The sequence below is a fragment of the Pantherophis guttatus genome, chromosome 1 (genome assembly GCF_059756535.1).
Source record: "Pantherophis guttatus breed Tessera chromosome 1, ASM5975653v1, whole genome shotgun sequence".
NCBI classification, from domain to species: Eukaryota; Metazoa; Chordata; class Lepidosauria; order Squamata; family Colubridae; genus Pantherophis; species Pantherophis guttatus.
The window spans coordinates 268,204,877-268,226,680 of record NC_142063.1 but is presented as its reverse complement, the minus strand read 5'-3'; the positions used below and the strand labels follow the sequence as shown (position 1 = coordinate 268,226,680).

At 36.0% G+C, this 21,804-nt stretch overlaps 1 protein-coding gene across 15 annotated transcripts in view; it reads right to left on the bottom strand.

The window, feature by feature from the left end:
• The window catches only part of ARID1B (AT-rich interaction domain 1B), a 434,784-nt gene that overhangs the window by 77,072 nt on the left and 335,908 nt on the right, over window positions 1-21,804 (bottom strand). For 8 of the 15 annotated variants that reach the window (XM_034428582.3, XM_087882864.1, XM_034428578.3 and 5 more), the window contains exons 7-9: window positions 20,103-20,228; window positions 19,344-19,433; window positions 1,195-1,374 (exon numbers count right to left, since the gene is read on the bottom strand). In XM_034428582.3, coding sequence (XP_034284473.2) covers window positions 1,195-1,374; window positions 19,344-19,433; window positions 20,103-20,228 — 396 coding nt within the window. The remainder of the gene's footprint in view (window positions 1-1,194; window positions 1,375-19,343; window positions 19,434-20,102; window positions 20,229-21,804) is intronic. The other 7 variants (XM_087882867.1, XM_034428580.3, XM_087882866.1 and 4 more) reach the window with 1 other exon arrangement.

The following is a 21,804-nucleotide window of genomic DNA, read 5'->3' as shown; positions in this document are numbered from 1 at the left end:
TGGTAAAAATAAACTGGTATCACCCTGATCTACACACGAAGAATGATCTAATTTATGATGGCAAGATAAATGAAAGCTGCAGAATCACTGCAAGTCTTCTTCAAACTGAGCTTGATTCATAGTGACTTTGTGGAGATAGTCATATATTTTCCCTTAATAACAATATAGAAGGGTTTGTCACTACCTTCTGGGATTCTTTTTCAGCTTCCCAGTCTAGCCTACAGCTTTGTTATTCCCGAGAGATCTGTCTTCCAAATACTAATTGGATCCAATCCTGCTTAGTTCCAAGCCTAAGTCAGTCAGGAACTATTGCTTGGCTGAGAAGCCAAAGCACAATATTTTTTTCAATTGCCAATGAACTGAATAAATTGAACCATCTGTGCCAGAAATAAATTTTAAAAAATTGTTTCAAAAGAAGGGACCTCATTCAGTTTGCTGGTTGTTACTGTCACATGGATCTAAGCCAGGCCTATCTCTTTGCATTAGTGGCTGTTGCTCTGTAAGAAAAATTAGGCATATTTTGGAAGGTTGAGTTGTATCATTGCCAATTTTTGTATTTATATATTAAGAGCTAAACTAACACTGATCAACCAATAAGTCTCAAATATATCCTTGATACAATCTATCCAAAAATATTAACTTCCTTAACTTGATGAGTCTGAATTGGTATCTTACACATATAACTGCGAAATTTATATAGAACATATATAAAAAGAAAAGATATGACCACGATCTTTGGCATATACAGGTATTCCTCAACTTATGACCACAATTAAGTCTAAATTTTTTGTTGCTAAGTGAGTCAGTTAAGTGAATTTTGCCCCATTTTATGACCTTTGTTGCCACTGTTGTTAAGTGAATCACTGCAATTGTTAAGTTAGTAACATAGCTGTTAAGTGAATCTGGCTTCCCCACTGACTTTGCTTGTCAGAAGGTCACAAAAGGTGTTCACATGACTCAGAGTCATTGCAGCCATCATAAATAAGAATCAGTTTCCAAGCATCTGAATTTTGGTCACATAACCATGGGGATGTTGCCATGGTCGTAAGTGTGAAAAACAGTCATAAGTCACTTTTTTCAGCACTGTTGTAACTTAAACAGTCATTAAATGAACTGTTGTAAGTCAAGGAGTACCTGTAGCACATTTTTCTATAGAATAAGTCATAGAAAACTGATTAATGTTAATTATTTTACCTTGTGGCCCATACTGGCTCATCTGAGTTCCATAAGTACCACTTGAATTACTTTGTGGAAAGCTCCCGATTCCAGAATGCATTTGACCTCCAGGTGAAGGATGGGGTGACATAGAAGGTCCAGTCTGCTGAGATGCATATTGCGACAGCTGAGGGTTTCTTTGAATGCCTGTCATAAAACCTGAAGTTAAATAGACATGATAGAGAGAAAAATTAGGGACCTCCCTATCATTAACTTAAATTAAGGTAAATATTGAATGTTGTTAGTACTTTCTTTTGAATCTCATGACATTTGAGTTGCAGCATGAGGTATAGAAGTATTTAAATCTTGGAATCCCAAGTAGTTAAACATGATATTATAACTACAGTAGTAATGCTGTGGTTTGGACTTTATCACATCTATACAAATAAGACAATGTTATACAAAGATGATTAATAAATCTTAAAATAAAATTAGATGAGAAGACAGGAAATTCTAGTTATACTTAATAGCAATTTTCAAACATACTTTTTGCAAATCCCTTCTAACCTATATGAGAAATATGACAGTCTTTCAGAATATGACACAATAGACATTCCTAAAAGTCTTCTGGCTTCCACTGTTCATCTTCTGCCTCTGTAATCAAAAGGCTGTTATTATTGCCCTATTCTCTATTTTGGGAGTTGGGTCCACTGTTATAACCAAAAAAACATTTGTTTCCTTTAGGAATGCTTAGGGAATGATTAAAGGGAAAATCTCAACCATATATTAACAATTCATATGGAGAAGATCATGGTTTTGCTACCTCCATATGAATTATTAATATGAATTTGAGTAGACCTTTGCATCATGTCACAACTACTAGTTTTACCTGCTTTTGTCCTCCTACCATAATATAAGACCAGTGAATACCCCAGTTCAAAAAATGATCCTTATCTGTGCTTTAAATGTAGTGCTAGAAACAAAAAACCAAAGTTTTTTGGTTAATGTTAAGATATATGAATATTAATTTTACATTTTAGTCAAATACTGTAATTTACCCCAGAAAAATTATAGAGAGAATTCTCAATTCTGAAAATACTTTTGGCCATTTGATTTCATTCAATCCATCACCCATCAAATGCAATGCACACAAGCACTCTGGTCTGACAGATTAAATAAGATATATTCTGGTGATATTTTTATATCACTTATGACTGAGTTAATGCACTGTCACTAGGGAAACTTTTTTGCATTTGGTCTGCTGTCTCCATCTCACTATTGGTTTTATTTATTACTGAATTTATACTTCTCTTTTCAGTCTATCTGTATCCTCAATGTTACTTACGCAAATTTTAAAAAGCATCACATACAAAATGTAACTGTAAAGGCAATATAACCGAAATCAAAATTTAAAACCAGCACAAGTACAATAGCACTGAGATAAATATCAATTAAAAGCTTAAGAAAAATGATATGCTGTTGTGACTTTTCTAAATACAGGGAAAGAAGGAGTCAAACTTGGGGAGTCTATTCCACAGCCTAGAACCATTATAGGTGAAGCCAATATTCCATGTACATGACAGATGAACCTTTGGCCATGAAGTGTTCTAGAGGACAGGCACTATCACAAAGTGCTCCCAAACTGCTGATTATTGAAAAGTGCAATCCCACATACCAAACTGATTCCATTTCAAGCATTACCAATATTATATTGACTTCTCTGGAGTTAATTTCAGCTCCTTGATCTTCTAAATCATCGTAAGATTAGGCAACATTCAAGAAGACTGATTACTTTCTTGGGGCTGGTGAATTGTGACACTGGTTGCCATCAGGATATTGATGCAATTGCATTCCAAAACTTCAAATGAACACCTTTAGCTATTTCATTTAGATGTTAAGCACCATAGAAGATAAAAGAGAATCCTCTTGAGACATCACATGCCTATAGTGTCCCAGCACCTTTTTTAAGGTAGGAACCATGGGAGTAATGTCTTTAGATCCAAACTCACTGGTGTCTCAGAAAGATATCCTACTTGATGACATTATAATTGCTGAGAGATCCTGGAAAGCTAGCAGGGTATACTAACAAAATCTACATCAGGGTGTGACCAAAGCTGTCTCAGTATTGGCCACCACTTTCTCAATCATCATATCTAAGTAAATAATTATTTTCTTTTAAGTAAGGCAGGACATTTTTTAAAAAAACCAAGCAGACACTGAACAATTCCTTCAATGGCCATGGGGTCAAATTAAAACCTGGCCAATTTAAAGGCAAAGTCTGAGCAACCAGAAGATGGCCTTTAGCTCTCCATGTATTCTGTTGATGTCGTCAAGAAATAAAAGCTGAAAAGCATTCCCTATGAATAGGATAATATATAAGCAGTTATCAAGGTTATCTGTCAAGGTACCCTATGACCTACCTCAACACTGGAAAAGAAACTGTTGCAAATCTGATCAATTTCATTTGAAAAGCATGTTGAAAATTGTTCCAACATTTCTGGATTAGAATCCCCCAATATCTTGATGGAGATGCCAAACAGTGTAAAAAACATCACTACTTACTGTTCATTGCAAACTCAAACTTCATTGCACTACTACTTGTTCATTGCAAACTCAACCGAGGTCAATACATTTGTCACTGTTTAATTGCTGTCACTAGTACTGTTTTCTTTTTCGGCTAAGCCACTTAAAGTACCCAAACTCCATCTTCGATTTAATTCTTCCTGAAAATTCCTTCATTTGCATTTCCATCTACATTATGGATTATGTTACATTCCTCCACTATAGCCCTTTCCTTACTAATTTCATTACACTCAGTTTGCTAGTACATCAAGATGTCTCTTGAGTTCTGTTACAACTAGTTGTACTTAGAAGCACTAATGCCAACTGTTAGGGCCATCTCTGGGTTCCACAAATCGGCCTGGTCTTCAACAGAACTGCTAGCTCCTATACAAGGGTGTATGCTAATCTAAACAGCATAGACAGAACGTGATCTGTCTATGACAAAGCTCCTCCACTATCAGATCATTAGTACAGAAATTTTAATCCTAATCCTGCTTTGAGAAAGCTATTTTTCATAAATGCCTTAAACAAATCATGAGCCCTTGGAGAATCAAGCTACGAAAAGAAAGTCATAGAAGTCACTAGAACTATTGTGTCCAAAAGCAAGATTATCTTAATTAATGTTTCAGTAATATTGTGTTTTAATCCTAATAAAAAGTTATATTTCACAGATTTGTCACTCTCTCTGTGTAAATCAATTGTTCATATATAAGTTCTCCCAGAGCTCTGCTAATAAAGCAGAGTTCCCAGAGCTCAGAATTTATACATTTATAAAACAACGGGGAAAAAACTATATGAGAAAGACATGGAAAATGGAACTGAACACATTCTGAATAATTAAGACTCCTAATATTTCACATAAACATTCCTTGCTAAGCAACACTATTTGCAATAACGTATTTGAACATAAAAAAGCTATTTTGATTTGCCAACTACAGTTACAGTCCCTTACAAATATAATATTTTACATGTTTCAGTGACAATTTTTGATTTACTACTGAATCTCTTGGCACATAATTATAGTCCTTCTTGGACTAACAAAATCAAATATGAGGCTGATAAATATATTCTACCATGCACACTATTATTAAATGTACATTAACAGTAATCAAATCTGAACAATCTGGTGAATGAGAAGATACTGATAACAAACACATAATGAATTTTGATGCAAAAGGTCTATAAGACTTAAATGTTGAAAGCTTAACTATCACAGGACAAAAGCAATTCTAAAACCAAATTTAGATGATTGGCTGGTTGTGAACTACTGTAGCTACAAACTTTCAAAAGAATTTATCTCCTCAGAATATAAAGGTACCTTAAATGATACTTATGGGCGACAGATTAGATCATTAGCAAAGCACTATCTTTTAAACATTTGCATTAATAGAGCACTTCCCTCACTGGATAAGATACCGTAGAAGGTATATTATAAAATCAATTGGAAAAGAATCCAAGAAGCAGTGGAAAACGAAGGCAGGTGCTCTCTTAACTAAGACCCTAATAGTACACCATCAACCACTTCACAAAATGTCAAATTCTGAATTTTAAAACCAGGGAAGATGAGGCTATAAATGACTATGGGAAGAAAAACCAGGTCAATGCAAATTCTGACACATCACTTTCAATCTTACCGACACATCCCCCTGCCCCACTCCACCTTTGCTTTCCAGTTATTTTATTTTTTGCTGGTACAGCAGCCACAGAAATTAAGGATTTTTGGCAAGCAATTTTATTAGCTAACATAAACTTCAAGCTGTTCTAGTGGGCATTTTTGGGTAGTAGTAAGCCAATAAAAATTCACTGGGCTACAATAACAAACTTTTTGTTCGGCACCCTGAACATTTAAATAACGATTGCTAAGATTTGCATCTTGCTGACACAGCTTTTTGCATAAATTCAACTAAAGATACTTTAAAAATGCTTCTTTGGTGAAATAACTCACACAGCTTGTCATCTTTGCACATTTGTCTTCTACTGAAAAGGCTGCTAAGGATGCCAAATTTGTTGAGACTAGAGACGTTTGTTCTATGCTTATATATTTTAAAATCCTCTATTTTAATTCTGTATTCGGTCTTTGGTCTTTATTTGTTTATTCATTCCTCTTCACAAACTGAATTGCTTTGGTGAAGGCAGAAAATAATGACCCAACTAAAGCTTTACTCAAGGCCCCCTGGAGTTCCACCAGCTGTGCTATTAAGTTAAGTGGCTAAATCTCTCAACCAATTCTCCTTCTGATAGGACAAAAACCTCATCTACATACAGCAGCAATGATATTTACGTATATCCCCTCCTTTTTTATTTTCTTCCTGCCTAATCCTTAAAATTAATATCATCTATCATTGATAAATTGGAATTGGGGGAAGGATTAGACAGATTCCCCCAGATGGTAGTTTGGGAAGAAAAATCCAAAATTTCCTTATACAAATCTTGCTTAATGATCTTGAGTAAACTGTAAACACTGCACAAAGGAATTTATATTAAAAATAACCCACAAGTAGCATATAGTTAAACTGCAGATCTTTAATCTACTATTTCCTGATTGTCAAACTGATCCAAAAGTAAACTGTTTCTAATAACAAAAATGCCAACTTCCTTTTCCCCAACAATTTACTGCATAGTGATACTTTAGAATTTGGTTAGAAAACATGGTTCAGAATATCTTCCCATGGAATGTATTTCTTCAGCTTCTTCTGATTTCTAGCAAAGTGTTAGAAAGTTGTACTGCTGAAGAGTTTCTGATCTAAATCAGGCCTAAAATCAGTGTACTTCCAAAGGCCACTGGTTTTCTAGGATGCCTACTAGCTACTTTTCTAGGATTTTTAGAACATAAAATATAGCATAATGTGGTTGGGAGGTCTTCTAGTTCAACCCCCTACTCGAGGAAATGGTTATCCAATCTCTTCTTGAAAACCTCCAGTGATAAGAGCACCCACAACTTTTGGAGACGAGCAATTTCATTGATTGAAATTTCTCTTTAGTTCTAGGTTGAATCTCTCCTTAATGATCCTCCATTTGTTACTTCTTCTCCTGCCCTCAGCTGTTTTGGAGACTGGTCGACCTCCTCTTCTTTATGGCAATCCCTCAAGTACTGGAAGACAGCTATCATATTATTATTTTATTGCTTTTCTTTGTAAGACCTCAGCATCTTTTTTGCATCATGGTGACCAGAACTGGATGCAGTATTCCAAGCGTGGCTTCACTAATGCAGTATAGAGTGGTACTATCACTTCTTTTGATCTTGATACTATCCCTCAGTTGATGCATCCTAGGACTGCATTGGCTTTGTTGGCAGTTGTAGCACATTGCTAGGCGTCCACCAAGATGCCTAGATCCCTTTCCAAATTACTACTGTGGAGCCAGGCATCACCTATTCCCGTGATGGCGAACCTATGGCATGCGTGCCACAGGTGGCACGCAGAGCCATATCGGTGGGCATACGAGCGTTGCTCTAGCTCAGCTCCGGGGAAGATGTTTTCACCCTCCCCAGGCTCCAAAAAAGCTTCTGGAACCTGGGGAGGGCGAAAAACGGGCCTACCATGCCATCATGTGCCAAAAGCGGGGGGAGTGTGGAAGGATTGTGCACACATTGTGGGGGGTGCGGGCCGCATTGAATTATGGGTGTGGGCACGCATGTGTGCAACCCTCACTTTTGGCACGGACCGGCAAAAAGGTTAGCCATCACTGACCTATTCTATACCTATTTGATTTCTCTTGCCTAGGTGCAGGACTTCATTTTTCTCACCAGTGAACTGCATCTTGTTGGATGGTGTCCAATGCTCAAGTCTGTCAAGGTTCTTCTGAATCCTGAGTCGGTCTTCTAAGGTGTTGGCAATTCTGCTCAGCTTGATGTTGTCTGCAAATTTGATGACCTCCCCTTCTAGCCCCTCGCCTAAATCATTTATGAAGATTTTGAAGTGTACTGGGCCCAAGACAGAGCTTTGGGGTGCCCCACTGCATGCTTCCCTTCATGAAATTCAAGAAATAATGTCTTCTTTCTGTTTCCAATTATGATTGCTTCTCTAATTATTTATAATTAGAAACAGAAGAGAATACATCTTTCCAAATTGGCAACTTTCTCCATTTAGAGCCTACTCCAAAGACATATGACATTTCATTATACACATGATAATACCTAGCTGAACCATGTGCTGACTGTTGTGATGTCAATGCCCATGTTTCAGATTTTTAGGTTGTATCAGCTTTATTAAAGTGCTGTCTACCTGGTCTAGGTACATTGTCATGACCAACAAGACAAACTGAAATATTATTTCTAGAAAACCAAAAGGGCAAGAAATCAGTTTGAGTATCTTCCAACTTCCTAGCAACTATGCTAGAGAAGGATGAATGGATGCTTCTTTGCTAGGATCTCCCTAAACTACAAAGAATAGTGAATCTACAAATAAAGGTAATTGAAAACAGTCAATCAAAACTAAAATGCATAGTAAACTGCTTAATAATTTGCCAAAGAGTTGTGCAGAATTGTTTGGAAAATTGAAGTGGCTTATAAATCAAACAAACAAGCAAACAAATAAACAATGCATATGGAATAGAAAGAATGGAGTCTGGTTCCCTCCTAAACCAAAGCTCATTCTGAGTAAAGAAATTTTTGCTGACTTTTGACAGTCATGAATTTGACTGTACTTCTCTGTTTCCTCAGTGCCTGCTAGCTAAAATGGCAGAGAGATTCTTGGCTCCTCTAAATAATCATTAACTGTGCCACATTTGTTTCTGCCTATCAAGAAAGACAGTAAGTTGAGTGAGAGAGATATTTATTCTGAATTCAAAATGAAGATAGATTAATGGACAAGACAGGTTCAAAGCAATTGAATTAGCAGGCTGCTGGCAGTAATTTGAATGCACAACTAATCTTGGGAACCAGAGAGTAAAAGCAAAATGCAAGGATTCATCATGAAGACAGAAAAGGATAAGAATTCAAGGAAGGAAGAAGAAAGGAAGGAATGTAAAAGTTTCTGGAGGAGAGGAAGAATATGTTAAATGATAAAATCTAGCTATGTCATAAACAGATTTAAATAAATATCAGCTCTGAGTATCCTTTGAACATACTGAGAAACCCAGGGGAGAAAAATCATGTGAAAAATGAGGGCTTCCACTTGCATTGCCAATGAACTCAGTTGGGAGTGTGTGATAAGAATTCTGAATAGTAATTTTGAAGTGGCTGACAAGAAAAAGGAAAAATAACATTTTGTGTTCCGTGAATAATTATTAAATCTACCTAGGCAGCATTGAAATGTATACAAAAGGGGTCATTTTCTAGAGTAACAGCTTGGAACTCTCCCTCTCCAACCCACCCCAAAAAAGCTAATCTTGCACTGAGAAAAGCATAGGATCTACTACATTCTGGAATGTAGTTGTCCTTAGAATGCAAAAAAAGTGCTAAGACTTTTCAGTGTGAGGGACATCACCTGAGAATCTTCAGATATGTCCATTGTTAATAGGAACAATGAAGATGAAGTCATCAAATTTAAGGAAATGAGCAAAGTATCGAAAGAAGCCATGTTTTTTGGAACATATAAGACAGTTATCTGCCTTATGCCAACTCAGATCACCTTAGAATTATTTACATTAACTAACAACAGCTCTTCAGAATTTTTGCCAGAGATTTTTCCCAAACTCTACTTTAGAAAAGATTGGAAAACCTTTGAAAACAAATTGTGTGCTATAATATTAAGTTACAGTTTCACATTGGCACTTTCTGAAATAATTATCCTGAGTACAAAAGGCTCAACAAGACCAACAGACTGATAAGAAACACACACACACACATTTTTCAACAGAGAATGATTCTAATTTGTTTCTCATTAAAGTCTGGGGCTGAGGCTATTTAATAAAAATATAAGAAATTTTCCATTGAGATGACTTATTGTATCGATATGATTATTTAGTTCAAACTTGTCTTTTTTTTCCAAGCAGTTGATAAAAATGCTGCCTTTTATCTTTGCATACACTCTCTCCATTCATTTCTTTCTGCATATAAGCTTTTTTTTTTTTTTTTGCTATACATTTAGCAACTAAATCAACTGGATTTCCAGATGAAGTTGGTTGAGGACTTGAGGCTGACATCTATCAGGTGCTGAAACTGGCACTGAGATTCTCCAAGAATAAAGTTAGTTTGGTACTCTGACATCTCTTTTAAAAATGGCAGCAGCAAAAGAAAACTTTTGTCCTTGACAAACATTGGGTATAACCAGGGGTGGGCTCTACTTACCTTTACTACCGGTTTGCAATGGGGCCGCACGTGCGAGCGAGCAAAGGGCGGAGCCTCCCACCGGTTTTATACCGGTCCTATAGAACCGGTGCGAACCGGGGGGCACCCCACCACTGGGTGTAAGCAAATCAAAAATTAGCATGGCAACACCCTAAACAAGTGAATTAATTCCCAATACCACATGTCTCTAAATCCTTGAGAGGTTAAGAACCAAAATTAAAATGGAAGTTACTACCAGAATACAACTGCTTTACAATGTTGATCACAATGACTGCCCTCATCTCCCTTAATTTTGTGAGTGAAGCATTTGTTCTACTGTTCTCCAAATTTTCTAATTTACTACATGTGAGCTTGTCCTTGAGAGTTATTTAAGCTTTATAAAGAATTTCAAATAAATTCTCCCATACCCTATAAAACCCCATTACTAAAGGTACTTTGTATAGTCTGAGAACAGTTGTAGAGAAAATATCATATTTATATAGATTGTCTTTCTGATTTATCAATCTACTTAAAAACCCTCTTTGCTTCTCGGAGGAAAATATCTGATTAAAAAACAGGGCCTTTTTCCTAGTTGCCCCAAAGCTGCTGAATTAATAATCTTTAGAAACTACAATTGATCCACTCCATTGACTGCTACATGATCAATGCACAAATGATTATATGCATCTAGCATTTGGGTAACATCTATATAGTGGAAATTGCTTCTGTCTCATAGCGGATTAGTGGTAAGCAAAGATTCATTGCATACATTTGCATATAATTACTTTGCTCCTTTCCCTGTTCAAATAAACCAGAAAAAGAAACCAGCAAAGTGCATTTTGCATAGTGTCAGCAAATTGGGAACCTTGCTGGAGACCTTTCAAACAAACCAGATTTAAAAGCAAAGTTTAAAATGTTACTGTACTTCTGCTTTGGATTTTAAAAAAAAAAAACCCTGAAAGAACATAAAACCAGAAAGTAACTGTATAAAAATACAAAATAACAGTGTGAATAGGTTTTTATTATGCAGCAGATCAGTTGTAAATCCTCTTCAGAAGAAAAATGGGATAGAATATCCTTTTATGATCAAAAACAGCCCTACTAGAAAGTGCTTTTTGAATTGCAGTTTGATTAGGATTTTTATTCCTTTGCATCTGACTTAGAGATGGCAAACAGATGTTAGGAAAAAGAGACTTTTTATCAAATGTCAGTGCTAAATGATGATGGAGTCTGAGTGGGGAATGTAAGGGGAAAAATTCCTTAAATTGTACACATGACTTCCATATGGAGAAATTTATTAATGTTGCATTAAATGAAAATAAATGGATGATGAAGTGACAGGATATAGCTATTAGAAGGATATGAAAAGGAGTAAGTAAATCAAGAACATGAAGCAACAGAAATTCATTTTGTTATTGTGCATCCAAAAAATAAAAACCCAACCATAAAATGCCAGAGTGCATCCTTTCTGTTTTTGCTTCCTCCTGGATAACAATCTCCACTCCACTGAAATTTACTACATTGAAGCTCTTAATAAATACCATGTCTTTGAAGATCTAAAATTAAATAAGAGCTTGATTTTGAGATAATGCTTACATGCAGGTGTGTCAAAGGTTTCCTTTGGCAACACCTGGATTCTATAAGGTTCCAATTTGTTACCCACTGCGATTCTTTGCAATCCGCTTTTTTTTCCTTTTCAAACATGCTTATGGACCCCTTTCCTTCCTGCCCTTCCCCCATGCAAAAACCATGGGGGAAAAAAGCAAGATGAAACACTAATGCTAACATAGAGCATATAAATGAGGGGAAGGAAAAAAGAAAGAAAGACCCCAAAGGAAGAAGAATGTAAAACGGGCTCTTGGCAAAGGATGGTGAATGTGAGTTTTTGTCAGAAACTGTCATGATGGGTATCTTCCGTGCAGATCTGTCAGGCACAGAATGGTGCCATGAAACTGCCTCCAGCTATGGAATACATTTTCCAGCGTATCACAGCATCTGAAATGGCATCAGATCTCCTTGCATTCCATATCCAAACAAAGGGGGGGGGAGGTTCTCAGTAGTCCTATTTTAGTGTATCTCAAGGACTAATTAAATCCTCATTACTTTCTTCTAATTATTCCAGAGCTTTGGGATTTTCTGAGGAAATCTCTGATGATGCATCAGATGAAAAGGGTTAAATAACCTGTGTTGATTTTGAAACTCCAGACCTTTAGCGTATCATCAACATTATCATGAATATTTAAACTATGTACTGCTGTGAAAATTATAAAGAGAAAACAATTAAAAGTTTTTTTAATTAATCCTGACCCATATATATTTTCCTTAATAAATAAAGGCTTATAAAGCACCCTCTTCATGAAAATGTATGCCAGAGTAACAGCATGAGACCATTTAATGTTTGCATTAGATTCTGTATTTTTAGCTGTTCCCTATGTACTATTTTAATCCAAGCATGATGAAACAGGGCATACTTATTTCAAACCAAGAAGAGCACCAAGGGTGCCAAACAAATGGGTTTTGCGGGAGTTCTCTAACAATATAGGGATATAGTTAATCACTTTTCATTAATCCTTTAATAAAACATCAGTTTTATATTTTATTCGTATTGAGAAATTACCTCTTTTAACCTGTACAAAAAATTGAAAGAATATTTAACTATTTTATGTTCTGGTAATATCTAGAATCCAAAACAAAAGATTCATAATTAAGCCCTAATTTGTGTCCTTGCATATGTCTGGTGTGTGTGTGTGTGTGTGTGTGTGTGTGTGTGTTTTTCCTTTGTTTATTTAGTTTATTGTTTAAAATTATATCTGCTTTAATTCCAATGGATTATGAGCATAGTACAAAATCAAAAAAATCCATAAAACAGATAAAACTTAACTCCACATAGACAACCCAGATTAAAACAATATAGAAACAACAAAGATAAAACAAAATAGCAAAACCCTTTGCTCCCAAACAACCAAATAAAAATACATTATCCCCAAGCCTAGGGGAGGGAGCACTGTCCTTATCTCTAGGCTGCTATTCCGGAGGGTGGGTGTTGTGACAAATAAGGCATACTTACTTGGTCCCACAAAATGATGTTTAATAGAAGAAAGGAACATGAAGCACATCCACCACTCTGCCATAATGTACTAGGTGGGGAAAAATACAGGACTTTATAGGTAATAACCAGCATCTTGAATTACACTTAGAAGCCAATTGGTAACCAATGCGGCTCACACAGCAATGGTAACATATGGGCAGACAGGTGCCTATTACTTGTGCCACTGCATTTTGAACCAGATGTAGCTTCTTCTTATGTTAAATGAATTGGTTCTTCTGAATGGGTTGCTGTTTGACATAAACCAGCCCAAAACATTGCAAATCATGGTCATGTGATCATGGGATATTAAAATTAGTCATAAATGTGAGCCAGTTGTCCAAAATGCAATCACTGCAGGGGAAGCACCACTTTGAGGACAGAACATAAGTAGTTTTTTAAAAAGTTAAATGATCGGGTTGTAAATCAAGGAATACTTATTATGTTATTTTAAACACGTATTTCATTACACTGTCATTATGACTTTTAAATTATATATACTAACTTTAATATAGATATAAGAAAATAAGATTTTTTCCAATTCTCCTGTGGTTCAAGTCACAAGTCACTCCCCCCCAATTTTCTCTCTCTACAAATATTTTGAAGTAACCTTTAAACTCTGAGCTAGCAATAGAGCAATTAGCAATTCATTTTACTCTCCTTTCTTGCTTTGCCCTCCCTTTTGTGTTTAAGGCTGATATATCCTCTACTTCTGCTGAGGTCTAAAGATGATTCCTATTGGGGGAAACCAGACTCATTTTTAATGGACCTCAGCTTCAGCAGGGTGACAGCCTGAGAAGGTGTAAATGGGAGAAAAGACACATGTGTTTTTGCTGCACTATATCTAACTTCCTCTAAATTCTATCAGGGATAGAGAATAGCAGCTATCTTAGTACTGCAGGCTTCGGGTGGCCCAGCTGGGCCTTCAGTCTTAAAAAGCAAAGAAAGCTTTTGTGGTCTATCAGAGGACTGGCCTGAGCTCGAAGACTAAGCTAAGAATTGCCTAAGTTGCAGAATGAGTGAAATCAGGCCGGTAGGCAGAAACAGGATGCAGGGAAGCATGGCAGAAACTCACCCCCCACCCTCACTGTACTAATTAGGATAAACATCAGATGTCAGCAAAGAGCTACAGTCTTTGCAAAAAGTCTTTGCAAAAGCCTAATGTCTGCCCACATTTTTGCTACTCTCATTTGATAGCCCCAAGACCGATCTACTTTGATAATGCTGCTCGATCTTTGCTTCCCAGAGATGAATTCCTATAAACATTGCAATGGTGATGAACAGCAAAGGAAATTTTGAAGTAACCGGTCTAATCAAATTTTTTACTGATGAAGTGCAGGGAGCATCTGTATCACACACACATACACATATAAACAGTACAATATTTGTGGCGATGCACTCTGTTAGAATGTGATACATAGTTATTTTTAAGTTTAGAAACACTAACTATTCAACTGAAAATAACAACATAAAATTAGATTCCTTGGGTTAAAAATAATTGTGATTTAACTGTTTGCTAATGTTTCTGATTTATCTTTATTTATTTTCAAGATTTATAGGACTTCCCAGATCAAATGATGTAATTCTGAATGGTGTACAGCATAAAAACAATAAATAAAAAAGGGAACATACCATTATATACCAATAAACACAATACATAAATACAAAATATAATATGGTGATTAGTACATGACAGAACAATCAAAGTGGACTTTGACTCAATTGATCCCTAATGTCTGTGTCAGAGTCGGGTCTTAATGGCTTTCTTAAAAGTGAGAAGATTTGGGGTTAGTCATATATTGGCTACGCCAAGAATGCTGACAATCTTACAGCAGCAAAGCAAATCCCACAAACTGCTCAACTAACAGTGTACTGCAGAGCACTGATATTTTAAATAAATGCATTAGTGCTCTTTTATTCATTCTTTCAATATGGAAGGAAAATATGGCACTTTTGCTAGAAGGAACACAAACACTGCCAGAAATTGGAGGGTCCTTTAGTATTTTCAGTTGGAAATGTTTGGATCAATAAGTGAAGAGTTTAAACAACTGCCACAGATGCCTGCAGTTTAGGTATTTTCAACAGGAAAGATTTTCTACTTGAGTTTTATCAGTGAATGATAAACACCTTTCCTTTGAATACCATATTGGTACGTTCCCTCCATCTTCTAAGTTCAGTAGAAAACGGTTCAAGCAAGTTTTCCATTTCAAAGAGGTCTCTAATCAATGGTAGGGCATAAAAGGGAGCCCAGACATGTTTATGTGCGCAATGCTCAGAACTAACAAAAGCTTTGGAGAAACGTGTTGGCAAAATCAATGTAACTTCACTGGTTACAAATGTTGTTTTTGTGGCATGAAACAAATGGGCATTTTAAACAAGTTAGGTCACAAAAGATCAGTCATAGCATGGAAAGGGATTCAATAAATATTCTGAATAAAAAAGCCAGCTCTCTTGAAGATAAACATCAGGATAATGCATTGGAAACAAAATCGCACTAAACTTGTGCCAGAAGAGCAATTTGAAGATTAAGGTTTAAATTTTCAAAGTGCAGGTTATGATAAATTATTCATAAAAACAGCATTTCTGTTTGGCCCTGCAACTCAAGAGTTGGATGCTATTCTCTGCTGCAGTTCATCAGGCTGTCAGTCAGTGAAGATGTTGATGTTCAATCAATAATTTCAGCTGGAAGCATTCCCCAAAATAGAGAAAAGCACAGTGTGAGGGATCATGGAGCACAGGACATACCACTCTGTGCAAATCTCCACCATTCCATCCCTGCATTAAGACTTATATAGTTCTTTGCCCTAGATTAAGGGCACAAACATGGGCTCAAAACTGTTTGGTTCTCTCCAGTGAATCATGAGGATGGCAAAGACTTCATTCATATACAATGAAACAATACAACATCATGGACACACACCCCAGATCAATTGCATTTTCAGCTATCAGAGTAATGTCATCCGAATAGCAGAGGTTTATTGATGGGTTGTTTTTTTCTGCCTTAAAACCATGCTTATCTTCTTCCAACTCAGCTTTCCTCAATATATATTCCGCATATAACTTGCATAAATAAACAACCTTACGTCACTCGTTTGCCAACCTGAAACCATTCTGGTTCATCGTGTTCTTCTGGATTACGGTTTCCTGACCTGTGTATATTTTTGTACAAGGGCAATGAGATATTTTGGGATTCTGATTTTCCTAAGTACAGCTTGACATGATTGACATAATCAACAGTCCCTCTGTAATCAATGAAGCACATATTGATTTTTTTTTTTGCATTCTTTGGCTTCCTCAATTATTTGGTGGGCATCAGAAATAATGTAATCATATTACTTGGCCTATGGAGATTCTCAGTCATCCAGGTCATAGTTGTCCCAAAGGTGCTTTTTCAGCAGGCAACTGGACTTTGTTTTTTTTGACAAAAAGCAAAGACGTTTATGAAGATGTTTTGCTTCTCTCATCCAAAAAGCTTCTTGGAAAGCTGTTAGGAATGAGTCTGTGTTGTCTGCATCTCAAACTGAGGTGCAAATGGTTCCTGTTATCTGCAATTTTTCTGGCAATCCCTTCATACTCCCATACCATTCAAATGGGACTATGAACGGATTTCCAGAAAAATTGTTGACTACAGGAACCATTTGGACCTCAGTTTAAGGATTATTCAAAGATATTTTACAATAGTTTGCACACTCAGTTACATCTTCTTTCTTTGATATTGGTATGTGTAAACAACTAGACCCACATGTGCAGACTTCAAGCTAACTACCTTATTAGGTTCTGCCTAAAATAAAAGAATATCCCCAGTCTGGCAGCCTATTCCTGGGAACAATTAGATAGACAGAAAGGAACTTGGGAGGGAGTCAGACCTAGCCTTTTTTGTGGTTGCACAGTGACTTCAGGCTAGTCTGTGCTTGATCCCCCTTCCCTGACAGGTTGGTTGCTTCCCAACAAGTATGTATGCCGACTTTTTTCAATCTGTCAGTCACTGTTTTGTTTTTCTGATTTGCTGGCATAGTTGGTTAAAAAAAATTGCAGGTTCTTCTTTGGTTGCTTTCTGCAGATATTCCATAAATATCAGTAGCCTTTCAACTTGGATTGATGAAAGTGCTGACCTAACTTCACCTTGTAATACTAGAGGTACTTGTCAAGAATATCTGCTGAATTGTTTTCAATACTAATGTATCTACTATATAGAATTTCACTATTATCCTTCCATCTTTGTTTTTCTTAGAATCAATCACTACCTATCCATTAACATCCTTTAGAATACCAATTCAAGGTTGGAACTTCCTTCTGAATTTGGAGATTTTTTGGGAATGATAAAGAATCATTCTGCTTCTTGTTTCAACTCTGAAATTCTTTATTAACTTCCTGAGATCTTTGTCATTCTTGGCTTTGGCTTCTATTCTCTTTCATGGTTTGTTCTAATATTCAGTTTGCCATTTTCTGTTTCTTGATTTTTGTCAGTCTCCTTTCTCATTCATCCATAACATCATCCTTAAATTCATTCCAGAGTTCCTCTGGCTGTGTGTCAATAAGGTTCAGGACTTCAAAAAAAATATGAAGGAGTCGGGGAATGCTGAGGGTCCCATCCCCGAGCGAGATACACTTGGTGGGACCCAGAAGAAGGGCCTTGTCCGTGATTCTTTTTATTAGTTTTATTGTTTTAAATGAGGTTTTATATTCTGCCTTGAGTCACCATGGGGGAATAGGCAGCAATAATTAATTAATTAATTAATTAATTAATTAACTGATATTTATTGGAAACATCAATGGTGGATGTATGTTCAAGATGATATCATGGAAATTGGTTGACCTTCTTCTTTAGCTTAATTTAGAACTTGCATATCAAAAAAAATCAATTCATTATCTCTTTTACAGTCAGCCCTGTCACAGTTCTTTCACCTCCTCCTATCAATAATGTAGCCAATTTGACTTCTGTGTACTCCTTCTGGTGTTATTCATATACAGTATATAGTATTCATTTTTGTTGTTGTAAAATTGTGCTGGCAATGACAAAAAAAATCATTAGATTGGCAGAAACTGTTGTTCTTCTTTATTTCCACTTCCTAGATAATAGTTAAACTACATGTTCTTTCTGAATGTTTTCTGAATGTTTCCAACTTTGGCATTCCAATCTCCAATCACAAGCATCACATCTTGCTTCCATTTTCTGCTGATTTGAAATTGAACTCGATCATAAAACTCGTAAGCCTCCTTTTCATTTGCATCAGTAGTTGAAGCATATACTTGTCCATGAAATCTAATCAATATTATTTGATCACTGATTGCAATGTAGCCAAGTATTATTCTCACTGTACTCTTTTTAACTATAAAAGCAACACTGTCCCTTCTTTGTTTTTCAAGACTTGAATAGTAAACAATGCAATCTTCTGATTGAAAATATCCAATCCTTAAGACTCTAAAAGAGTCTCAGCTCTTCCCTGGTAGCATGTTGAGTGTTATCTGATATGAGCAGCATTGCATTGTCAGTGATTTGATATTTCCTATCCATATGATTTTCTTGGTAAAATAAAGTAGTGGTTTACCTCTGCCTTCACCCACACACTGCCTTTGCTTCTGTCACTAAAGTGATATTTTGCTTCTAGCATCTTCCTATATTGCTGCTGTCCAATATAGGTACCTACTTGTTCTGCCTGGGCTTCTTGGATAACCCTGAGTAACCCTGCTGAGATTCTGTATTTTTGTCATACACTTGCAGGTTTCATCACTCATCCTTCCCACGCACACACACTCCACTCCACAATGAGACAGTACAGCAAGACCATGATAATTTAGTATGGTATTAAAAACCTTATTCAGAAAAGATTATTCCTGGTGTATTTGAAATTTGACAAAGTACAATGCTGGCATTTTTTGAGAAGAGAAAAGCAAGAATTTTCATTTCCAGCCTGTTAGCTCCATTCCTACTTTTTAAAAGAAAATATATTTAATGATCTATGTTCAAAATCATAACAATACTTCCATACTTTGAAAACTATGGGAACTCGTGTTTGAAAATGAGCTAACATTTTTATCCCATAGAGACTATATTCTAAGTCAGATATTTATAAATAATGTTTCCTATAATCCAGATTTTAAAGTGCCATAAACTATTTACCAAGATCTTCTGATACAGAATGTTTTTAGAACATTAAGGTCTTTTTAAAAATCTTCTAGATAATCTTTTTTAATTTACTCTTCCCTTGGGAAATTGTTCTTGCTGAGAAAAGTTTACATAGAATTTCCTGGTTCTAATAGGCAGATCAACAATTTTTGCTCTTCTCATCTTTAGTTTGTTATGCTCCACAGTTATTATTTTTCAACACAAACCTCGATCCTGTGGCATTGGGGATTGGCTCAAGGCAGGATGGGAGCTAGATTCTGATTGGGTACCAGGAGTCTGTGATGGCATCTGGCTACCTGCAACATACATGGAGACAAAAAATAAATGACTTGTTCCTAACAATGCAAAAGAGGTAATAAAAATCATACAGGTATTCTAAAAAGTGGTACACGCGACTGTGCTAGATACAGTGAAAAATATGGTACTGTATCTATTTCAAATAGACATTTTTCTTTTATATAATCCATGGAAACATGCATAACATATTTAATCAAAAAGCATCCTGAAATGCTTTATTTTGTACCGAATTTGTTTTCAAACTTATTGACATAATTCAATTTATAGCTCTTGAAATATATATTTTAGGAAAGAATTTACAAAATCCAAGGCGGCTGAACAGTGGGATTCATCCTATTAGCTTGCACTGGCTTACAGCCAGGAAAACATGGACAGCTGCCAACCTTAGAACCAAAGATAAATTCTATCTATACTGTTTGAGGAAAGAAAATCCACTGAATCAATGGATTTAATGCTGGTGCCAAGATATAACACAGTAATAAACCAATACATATCTACAGCCTGTGGTGTGCACTTTGTTATCCAAATAAGAGCTTAGTTCATAATTTACATCTGATAAAAAAAACAAAACTAGCATGCAAATTGGAATAGGACGGAATCCAAGTCAGTGTTTAACCAAAGGGAACATGACTTCATAAATAGCAACACAAGCAGATTTACATCTTGACCTGAATATCTGCATAGCTGTGGGCAAAGTGCAGACAGAAAGCTTGGTTCAGCATCGTTGTATCTATGAGGCGATTTGGGTTTGCCTTCTTTTCTCCTCTTTTGTTTCCCCCTCTTACAATAGTCACCTAGGGAGGGATGGAGAATCCAGATCAGGGTTTTGTTTTTATATTTTTGCTGTACTGTTTTCCTACTGAAAATCACTCCTGAACTGCTTCGCTCCTGTGGGTTGGCTCCTACCACCAATGTAATGGACCCTTTTGCTGGGATGAAGCCTGCATCTACCTATAGCTCCTTGCTTGACTTCAAAATCTGTTCTGGAAAACTCTGGGAGTTCTCTGAAAGTAGGTTTAGGGGTCATGTGGAGGTAGGGGGTTGGAAAGAAATACCTTGCCAATTAGAAGACTGCTATATTATTGATGCTTCCTAGAACAGTGAAGAATTATTTAAGACAATAAGGAAAACAGCTCACCCAACTGTACTGCCCCACAGATGTGATCAGAATATGACTTGTTACATAATTATTAACAAAGCCAGCCAAAAACTTCTGGCAAGAGAAGTGACTGCTTTAATAAGATATTCCAAAGCAACTATACTGTACTACCCCACTGTACATATTGTTAATATGTCTTTAAATTGATATGCAGGTTTCAAAAATACAAATACCGTTTGTTTCAAGTGGCTGATAATAATCAAAATCAAAGCAAGCATGAAGAGAAAATTTAATCACATCCACCACTGCTAGGTCCTAAAGAAAATCCCTCTAGTAAAGGTCCTATTTCTATTAAAAGGCAATCACTTGCCAGTCATCCCAAACACATTTGCAGTCAGGGCCCACAGCAAAGGAGAACATTTATTTATTTATTGTTGATTTTAAATCCTATATTTCACTTTATATAGCAAGGTGATTTATAGCAACCAAAAATATAAATGATAGACATACAAGTAAAAATAATACAATTGCGATCAAGGTAAAATAAAAACCAGCACCATTAAAATAAAAATAAATCCAACTAACAAATGTTTGGTGAAAAAAAGGAGTCCTTATTTCCCTAAATTTTGAGAGGCGGGGCACAAGAGAAATCCCTTTCCTATATAGGCAGCAGAGGGATTTTTAAACGATCTTTTCTAATGACCTAAATCATGACTGAGCAACCTTTTAGCTTGCCTGGGCCAAACTGAGTGAAGAGGAATTGTCTTGGACCTCATATAAATATGTATAATATAGTTAATATACATAAATAGCAAACTTCCTTTATTTTCCATATTTCTTATTATTTTGTGGGACCAGTTGCAAAAGATTTTGCGAAGTTTTCTGCAAGCTAACTTTTTCCTTTCAGTAAATCTATTTGATATGATTCTGAGAATTTCTTTTCCAGGTTGTGAAGAGCAACTATGGGCTTAACAGCAGGCCATCTATATTAATGTTACAACACATTTAAATGATTCAATAAACAGGCATTGTAATCTGGACAGTTCATGTTAAGAAGCAGCTTAGATACAAATTTATTGTATCACAGTCTGATTATCAATTCACTATGGAATATATTCCTTTAAAAATAGAAGTATTGATTTGAAAACTGAGGTTCTTAGGAATGTAACAAATATTTCAATATAACACCTCCTGATGGTGACCAAACAACTAGGTTTTTGCAGGTTTATTTTAACATGAAAATATATTTCTCTGAAGAGTGAAAGCCTGCT